Here is a 9,155-nt window from a genome sequence, read left to right as displayed (position 1 = left end):
TTTGGAACACCGTTAGGCCTGTTTTAATTCTGTTTCATGCTCTTTTGAAAGAGCAGCAGAACCTGTTAACAAACAAGACTATGCTCTGCACAGAAGGTCAACTGACATTGAGAAATAGAGGTATAATCTGCCGGCTATGTGTTGTTGATTCTGACCCAAATGAGGGCATTATAAGTTTTCACACCTTCTTCTGACATGTAGCCATGCTGTCTACTATTTATATTGTACATTGCCCAGAGACCTTCTGTGAAGGAGATAGGGGGGTTCTTAAGTATGATTGATAAATAAATATTATATATAGTGGGTTTCCCTTTGCATATCCCATATTGAATACAAATGCCATTGTGTGTATTCCTCACAGCATGAGAGACTCTTTTGAAGACATTTACTGTCAGGAGCTCAGCTACCATACATTATAGCCAGGAAACTCCCCCCCCCCCTTTCCCCAGTTCTCAGGTTATGAAATGGACTTCAGGAAAGTTTGTATTCTCTCCCAATATGTAGGAAAATTACACCCCGTTATTAAACTTTAGTTTAATGATATTTTATGGATATTAGTTTATATGTTACATTTTTAATTACACGTATTGATGTTATGGCTTAGTTTGATAGATTGTATATATAAATCAATCATTTTACAGCTGCACAAACAAACTTTCTGGTCCTCCCGACGTGTGGACTTCCGCTCTCTGAATTCACAGAAACTGCCATCTTGTCTTGGAAATTCTGGGAATGGACTTGAGGAAGGTTGAGGTAAACAGGCTTGACACCAAGGCAATGGCTGGGTTCCAACAACCTGCTGCAGCCAGCAGGAACAACCCAACCCCTCTTTAGTCCTCCTTGCTGAGTGCCGTGAATTCAAGCCTCAGATATTACGGAGCCAAAATTCAAGCATTAATTCTTCTTCTTCTTCCTTCTTCTTCTGAGTTACATATGAAGTAGTTCGGAAAGAGAACTCATTTTTCCACCTGAAAATTGAGAAACTGCAGCAAGAGCAGGACCCCCCCTCCCCCCCCCCCGCAGTCCATAGGGCAGGTTCACCTCTCACCTTCGCCCTGAAAAGACATTCCCCGCTCCTTCTCCTAAAGCAGGGGTCTTCAAACTTGGCCCTTTTATGACTTGTGGACTTCAACTCCCAGAATTCCTCAGCCAGCTTTGCTGGCTGAGGAATTCTGGGAGTTGAAGTCCACAAGTCATAAAAGGGCCAAGTTTGAAGACCCCTGTCCTAAAGGAGTGTGAGGGCTAGGGGTGGGGTGGGGGGACGACAGCGCGCCTTTGAGCCAGCAAAGCCCGTCGTTCTCACGTTTCCCGTCGCAGCCCCTCCGCTCCTTCTAACGGGGCGATCCTCCTGGCAGCGCCTGCTGCTGCTGGAAAGGACGGGACTAGCGGTCGGCGGCGGAGGCTGCGCGGGGAAAGAGGCGGAGGACACCGCCGGCGAGCGTCCCGGGGGGACGGACACCCCCCGCCGCCGCCAGGGGTCGGGAGAGCGCGGCCCGCTCGCCCGGCTGAAGGGTCCATTGGACGGGCGGGTGAAGGCGACGCCCCTTGCCGACAGGCGGGCTCTGTCGGGCAGGAGGAGGGAGCTGGCCATGGGACTCTCTCCGGCTCCGCGCACAGCCGCGCCGCGCCCCCAGCCATGGCTCGCAACTTCGAGCTCCTTTTCGAGTCGCTCGGGCACTTCGGCAGGTAAAGCAGCCCCGACGCGGAGGCAGGGAGGGAAGACGGTGGGAAGTAGGCGCCGGGCGGAGGGGGAGGAAGGCGCCGCTCTCCGGCTCCTCGTCCTCTGGCGGCGCGCACGAAGAGTAACGAAGTTGGGTGAAGTAAACTGTCCGCGCGGGCGAGGGCAGCTCGGGACCTTCCCCTTGCTCTCCCCGGTGCTCGGAGCCGCGCGGGAAAGGCAGGGGAGCTGCCTGGCATTGGGCTCCAGGGCGAGACACGTGGCTGCCAGGGAGAAACCGATTTTTTTTTAAATTCCATTTATATCCCGCCCTTCTCCGAAGACTCAGGGCGGCTTACAAGCTTTGCAGTAGCCTTCATTCTATGTATATGCCTGATAATAATAATAATAATAATAATAATAATAATAATAATAATAATAATAATAATAATAATAATAATAATAATAATAATAATAATAATAATAATAATAATAATAATAAAGTTGGAAGGGACCTTGGAGGTCATCTAGTCCAACCCCCTGCTCAGGCAGGAAACCCTATACCATTTCAGGCAAATGGCTGTCCAGTCTCTTCTTAAAAACCTCCAGTGTTGGAGCATTCACCGCCTCTGGAGGCAGGTTGTTCCACTGGTTAATTGTTCTAACTGTCAGGAAGTTTCTCCTTAGTTCTAGGTTGCTTCTCTCCTTGACTAGTTTCCATCCGTTGCTTCTTGTCCTGCTTTCAGGTGCTTTGGAGAATAGCACTTCCAGCCGCTAGTCCGTCCCTCCCGGCACCCTCGCCCTCCTGTAGTAGGTGCGCCGTGGGGTTCCCCCCCCCCCCAAATCCAACTGCCTGATTCGCAAGATCCGCTGGATTACCGCCGGATGGGCTGAGTTTGGGAATCAATCTCTTATTCGAGCATAACCCGAGAGAGGTCGCTGGTAGCTCGGGGATTAAATGGGAGATTTGAGCCCTTGGACCCCCAAGTCCTAGTCCAACACGTGTCGTGACTGGGACGGGTGTGTGTGTGGATTTTAACCCCTGAATTTCCTGACAGAAGAGGAGCGATATTGGCTTCTGCATTAGAAACGGGTAGCGGGGTCTTCGGCGATGGGAAGCCTTGGATTTAAGGCTGGCTTGTAGTTGTGGCTGGTGACGGTTATTACGCAAATCGGAGGCTGTTTTTATTGTGGAAAATTCCCCCCCCCCTTTAATCTGGAAGATATAATAGTCATTATTCCGTGCATGCTGTAAACAGTGGTTTGTGTCCTTTTATCAAGTTTGGGTAGAACCGAGGTTAGGTGGCAGTGGAAACTCTCGTTTGAAGTAAGTGCTGGAGGTTCTGCGAGGTGATGTATTCGGGCCATTGGGAGTTGGAAATACTCAAGCTCTTGAATGGATGGGCATAGGCGTGTGACTCAGTATGGGATGATAGAATAAATCTCATCTATTTGTGGGATATGCCCTCATCCGCAAGACCCTCCCACATATCTGTGTGTAATAACGTGTTTATTTGTAGCCTGAATCCTTAGTAAGACTGAGATCTCAGAAAATTAAAATCCTATGGACAGCTTTTCTGTACAGCTGATCAAGCCTGAACTCCTGTAAATTGGCCGGCTTAATCAGGGTGAATAAATAATAGAGGTGTGATAAACTGTTGATGTTTAATGAAGGGACTCTCCATCTGTAAGGAGTATAGGTACTACTCAATTTACAACCACAACTGAGACCAGAATGTCTGATGCTAAGCGTAAGTTGTAAGTGAGTCACGCCAGATTTTTTTTGTCATGGTTAAGTAAATCACTGTTAGTTGCTAACTGAATCATGCTGTTGTTAAATGAATCTGGCTTCCTTCCTTGATTTTGCTTTCCAGCTGGGAAGTTCATGAATGGTCATGCTGCAGCCATCATAAATACTTGCCATTTGCCAAGTGCCTAACTTTTGATCGCATGATTATGGGGATGCCGTGATGGTCATAAGTGCGAGGACAACTTGTAAGTCACTTTTTTCAGTGCCATTGTAACTTTGGATGGTCGCTAAAAAAATGACTGTAAGTCGAGGACTACCTGTACAGTTGGAGCAGAGTGCCAACAAGTTTAGTGCATTTGAATTCCTGGAGATGGAGAAGGAAGATAATATAAGTGAAACTCAAAATCAGGAGGAATCCGTAGCATTTTTTCTGACTAACCTTTTTGACTAACTGGATTCCTTCTGATTGTGGGCTACCCTAGACTTAGCAGGGCCCTCCTTCTGCAATATCTAAAGTGAGATGGTTTATTGGGGAAAAAACCCAATCTCACTTCTGAAAATGCTTGGTTTTTTTTTAAAGAGCCTACATACTTTAAGAAAAGGCAGGCACAACAAAAAAATAAACAGTGCAACTATTTCATACCTATTTAGCCTCCACACTCTGTCCAGACTAACAATAGGCTAAGAGATTTAAAACTAGTGTGTGGAGAGTTAGGAAGGTGGTTTGCAGCGCTGCTAACCAGGAGCTGGTTGCATTGGTTTCATCTGCACAGAAAACATGCATATGATATTTTACATGAAGAAACATAGATGTGAGAAATAGATAACCTCTGAACTCAGTCTTCAAGTCATTGAAATGTACTTGGTTTTGTATTAAGAACCAGGTCAGCCAGGAAGAGGTCAGTGTTCAGTAGTCACTGAGATGAGTGGTTAGATATGAAAAGTTACCTGTTGCATCGGTGCACACATATATACAGTCTGTACCTCTAGTACAAATCTGTGCCACAGTTCCTACTTATTTATTGGTGCACAACATTCAGTTTAATACTTTTCATTTACATCTGAAGAACACTAAAAGAAAATGCAAGACCGCTATAACTAAATAAAAAATAGACTACTTGCCAAATTAGCCATGATTTACTTCTGTTTTCTGGCTTTGCTCAATACTAGATTGTAAACCAACTGCCCAGGTTTGGATTTGCACAAAATGCTAAACTAAAATATGGTGGTCTAGTTTATGGTTTTGTGTTCTAGGAAAACATAGCTTGTTTTTTACACTTGCAGTATTAAACTGTTGAGAATAGGAGTCATCTAAAGATTGCTTAGTTTTTGCCTTCCTGTGCACTACAGAGCTGCATGCATTTTTTTTTTGCTTTGGTTTTTCCCCTCCCCTCTCTAACCAAATAGGGTGCGGGAGATACATTTTCCAGTTCTAAAAGTAAATACTAGAAGTGTGTGTGTGTGTGTGTGTGTGTGTGTGTGTGTGTTCAGTTACTGTAATATATTTGATTTTTGATGACAAGATGGTGAAGCCAGGTTGAATTTAGAAGGAACCTATTCAGGTAAGAAAGTTTCAGTGTGGCAGTTTCTAAGAGAATTTATTCAAAATAAATGACATTTAATTATTTTAATTTTGATTTTAGTTTATTTATGTTTTAATGTATGTGTGTGTGTGTGTGTGTATACACATACACACACATACATACGTACATATTTTAATGACTGTAAGCCTCTCAGAGTTATCCTATGGTAAGATGGCCAGCCAGTAAATTTTATATATATATAAAAAGGGATGTGTACAGTTTTTCATTGCAGAAAAAATACAGAGAACAGAATAAGATACTTGACTGATTGATTATATAGTTTTATCTACATTTCATGACATAACTGAAGATACTGAAATTTCAGTACAGTATGTAAATAAATCAGAATATTTATTTTAATAGGTGGTTGAATCCAGAAATCAAGAGTAATCAAGACATCATACTGATTTTAGCTGATCTGTTCTTAAGGATCATTAAATCTGAATCCACCCATATTTGCACCATGTAATAATATAAATCCAAGAAAACTTGATTAAACAAGTGAAAACAGAAGGAAAGTGTCTGCATGTCCCTCTTTATTGGTAATCTGCATAATAGTTATACGGAGGTTTTTCCCAACCTTCTGTTTCTAAGTGGTGCTCCGTCAAAAGTTCTATCATCCCCAGATAACAACCAATGTTCAAACAAGACACATTTATATACAGTGTGACAAAAATGTTCTTTTCCTGATTCTGCAGCCTCTTTTCTGCTTGCTTTTCCTGTGGCGGGCACTCCCTGGAAGCACATGCCAACCCAAGTGTGCCACAAAGCAGTGTACACACACAAACCACATTGAATTTCAAACAATTTTTTTAGACATGTTAGGGACGCGGTGGCTCAGTGGGTTAGGATGCTGAACTTGTTGATCAGAAGGTCGGCAGTTTGGCGGGTCGAATCCCGAGTGCCACGTAACAGAGCGAGCGCCTGTTACTCGTCCCAGCTTCTGCCAACCTAGCAGTTCGAAAGCAAATAAAAATGCAAGTAGAAAAATAGGGACCACTACGGTGGGAAGGTAACAGCGTTCTGTGTGCCTTTGGCGTCTAGTCATGCCGGCCACATGACCACGGAGACGTCCTTGGACAAGCGCTGGCTCTTCGGCTTTGAAACGGAGATGAGCACCGGCCCCTAGAGTCGGAAACGACTAGCATGCATGTGCGGGGGAACCTTTACCTTTACCTTTACCTTCCTTGTCTTCTTTCTCACATACATTCTCTAAGGCTGAAAAGCAGAAAACATGATCCTTGATTGTGAGGGCCAGTTGAAGCCACGAGATTAATAAGGCCACACCTGGAATACTGTATACTGCATCCAGTTTTGGTCACTACATTACAAAAAAGATGTTGAGACTTTGGAAAAAGTGCAAAAAAGGCAACTAAGATGATTAAAAGCCTGGAGACTAAAACATAAAGAACGGTTGCAGGATTTGGGAATGGCCAGTCTAGAGAAAAGAAGGACTGGGGGTGGGTGGGTGGGAAATATGATAGCTGTATTCCAGTATTTGAGAAGCTGCCACAAGGAGGAAGGGGTCAATTTATTTTCCAAAGCGCCTGAAGGCAGGACAAGGAAGCAATGGATGAAAACTAATCAAGGAGAGAAGCAACCTGGAATTAAGGAGAAACTTCCTAACAGTGAGGACAATTAACCAGTGGAACAGCTTGCCTTCAGACGTTGTGGGTGCTTCATCACTGGAGGTTTTTAAGAAGAGAGTGGACAGCCACTTGTCTAAAATGGTATAGGGCAGGGGTCTTCAAACTTGGCCCTTTTATGACTTGTGAACTTCAACTCCCATAATTCCTCAGCCAGGCAGGCTGGCTGAGGAATTCTGGGAGTTGAAGTCCACAAGTCATAAAAGGGCCAAGTTTGAAGGTCCCTGGTATAGGGTCTCTTGCTTGAGCAGGGTTGGACTAGAAGACATCCAATGTCCAGCTCTTTTCTGATTGATTGATTGATTAGTCCCTTAGATGGTCAGATGAAAACTACTTGATGGTATTGTTGTTCTTGTCTGTAAACATGTTACCAACCCAAGCACCCCATACACCTTTTCCCCATGTTGATTTCTCTCTGAAACTGCTGGATTAGCCTCATCTGCCATAAGCTTGTAGAGCAGCCAGAAAAAGTTTAGAAAATGACATGAAGGAACATACAGGGACAGTTGTCAGTCCTGTGTCTGCAATCCAAGCATTGCTTCTTAGTTTAAGCCAGGGGTGTCAAACTCAATTTCATTGAGGGCCGCATCAGCATTGCGGTTGCCCTCAGGGGGCCGGGTGGGTATGGCCAGAGTGGGCATGGCCTACTGGGTGGGCGTGGCTAAAGTGCGTATGGCCTACTGGGTGGGCGTGGTCAGCTCTACATCATTTGCATCAAGGGTGCCTATGGGGGCCTGGGCAGGAGTGGGACAGATCTGAGGGTCTCTGGCAAAAGGAGGATCTCTGGGACAGGGCCAAGGCAGTGGGGGCCGTTCCCTCACTGTGTCCAGGATGGCTTTGTGGGCCACATGAAACCACTTCGCGGGCCGGATCTGGCCCCCGGGCCTTGTGTTTGACATGTCTGGTTTAAGTAAATTGGAAAGAAGTAGAAATAGTTTTTCACCTGCAAAAATTCTGCTGCTGGCTGTTGTGGGTAGAACTGAGGCCTTCAGGATAGACAGCTGCCTGGCTTGGTGCCTCTTTCTCAGTGAAGAAGCATTTCAGAACAATGGGAAAGCTTGTACAATTTTATTAGCGATTCAGAACCTGCACATTAATGGTGCTCTAAATTTCTCTGGTATTTGGTGACTCAAAACAATCAGTGTGTGTGTATGAGTGGGGGAGAAAATGGATTGAATTTAGGACTATCATAATTAGCATTTTGGAACAGATAGTTGTTTGCTGATCTTGATACTTGATCCAGTAGAGTAGGTTCTTAACATTTTCAAGTTTCAGTGTAACAATGTAATAAAATGGGTGCTGAATTGGTCTGAACTTTTCTAGGTCGGTAATATTCACGCAGTGGCTCAGTGGGTTAGGATGCTGAACTTGTTGATCAGAAGGTCGGCAGTTTGGCGGGTCGAATCCCGAGTGCCACGTAACAGACCGAGCGCCTGTTACTCGTCCCAGCTTCTGCCAACCTAGCAGTTCGAAAGCAAATAAAAATGCAAGTAGAAAAATAGGGACCACTACGGTGGGAAGGTAACAGCGTTCTGTGTGCCTTTGGTGTCTAGTCATGCCAGCCACATGACCACGGAGACGTCCTCGGACAAGCGCTGGCTCTTCAGCTTTGAAACGGAGATGAGCACCAGCCCCTAGAGTTGGAAATGACTAGCACGCATGTGCGGGGGAACCTTTACCTTTACCTAATATTCATAACTAAGCATAACTGAACACAAGATACATCTTGGCCTAATCTGTCTGGCAGTGTGATATATAAACATGACACGATATCGATATTTTGATGGATTATATTTGTACTTGTAACTACAGAGATGCAGAAAAAATGGATAAACATGAAAGTGTGGTAAATTAAATTGACAAGTTCCTTGTGTTTTCCCTTTGGGGAAAAAGTAAAAGTAAGTGACTCTTATAAAGAACAGCACAGTTAATTTCTATTTCCATGTTGATCCTAATGCTCACATTTCTTTTTGTCCTTGTCTGTTGTGCACATTTCAGTGCTCTTGAATTGGCCACAGAAAAGTCCTGATGTGTGCAATAATTTGCAGCCCTTAAAGTGGATGCTGCACAGTCTGCATCATGCCACAGTTACCGGTCTATAGACCAGTAAACTGGCTTCATGTGTCTCCATGTGTCTCTGTGGTCTCTTAACCTACTAATCTGGCTACTAAGTTAATTTAAGATCTTGGACCTCTGTCTTTTTCATTAATGTTCGAGCCATCCTCTTCAATGTTTTCTAGCCATGTCTTCCATATATAGTTCTTCCTTAGCCTAAATTGGTCTGAAATTTAATATTTGCTGTAAGAAAACTTTCAGGTGACCCCAAATGTCTCCACTGTGCAATGTAGATAAACAGAATACAGAATATTTTTAGCATCTTCCAATTATGCTTCTGGAGGAGCTACTTCAACAAGAATTTACAAGTTATTTCTTCGTTACATATCATTTGTAAGGCAATTCTAAAATGGGACTACTCATGGAATCATAGTATGTCCTTATTGAACGCATAAGTGACTGAA

At 44.3% G+C, this 9,155-nt stretch overlaps 1 protein-coding gene across 1 annotated transcript in view; it reads left to right on the top strand.

Moving 5' to 3' along the window:
* The first annotated feature begins 1,608 nt into the window (after nt 1-1,608).
* The window catches only part of SLC22A16 (solute carrier family 22 member 16), a 29,282-nt gene continuing 21,735 nt past the window's right edge, over nt 1,609-9,155 (top strand). Inside the window, exon 1 of the mRNA XM_081327336.1 lies at nt 1,609-1,686. Coding sequence (XP_081183462.1) covers nt 1,637-1,686 — 50 coding nt within the window. The 5' untranslated portion in view covers nt 1,609-1,636. The remainder of the gene's footprint in view (nt 1,687-9,155) is intronic.

This window comes from Vipera berus, assembly GCF_964194415.1.
Source record: "Vipera berus genome assembly, chromosome: 1".
NCBI classification, from domain to species: Eukaryota; Metazoa; Chordata; class Lepidosauria; order Squamata; family Viperidae; genus Vipera; species Vipera berus.
This window is presented reverse-complemented; position numbering and strand designations above follow the sequence as displayed.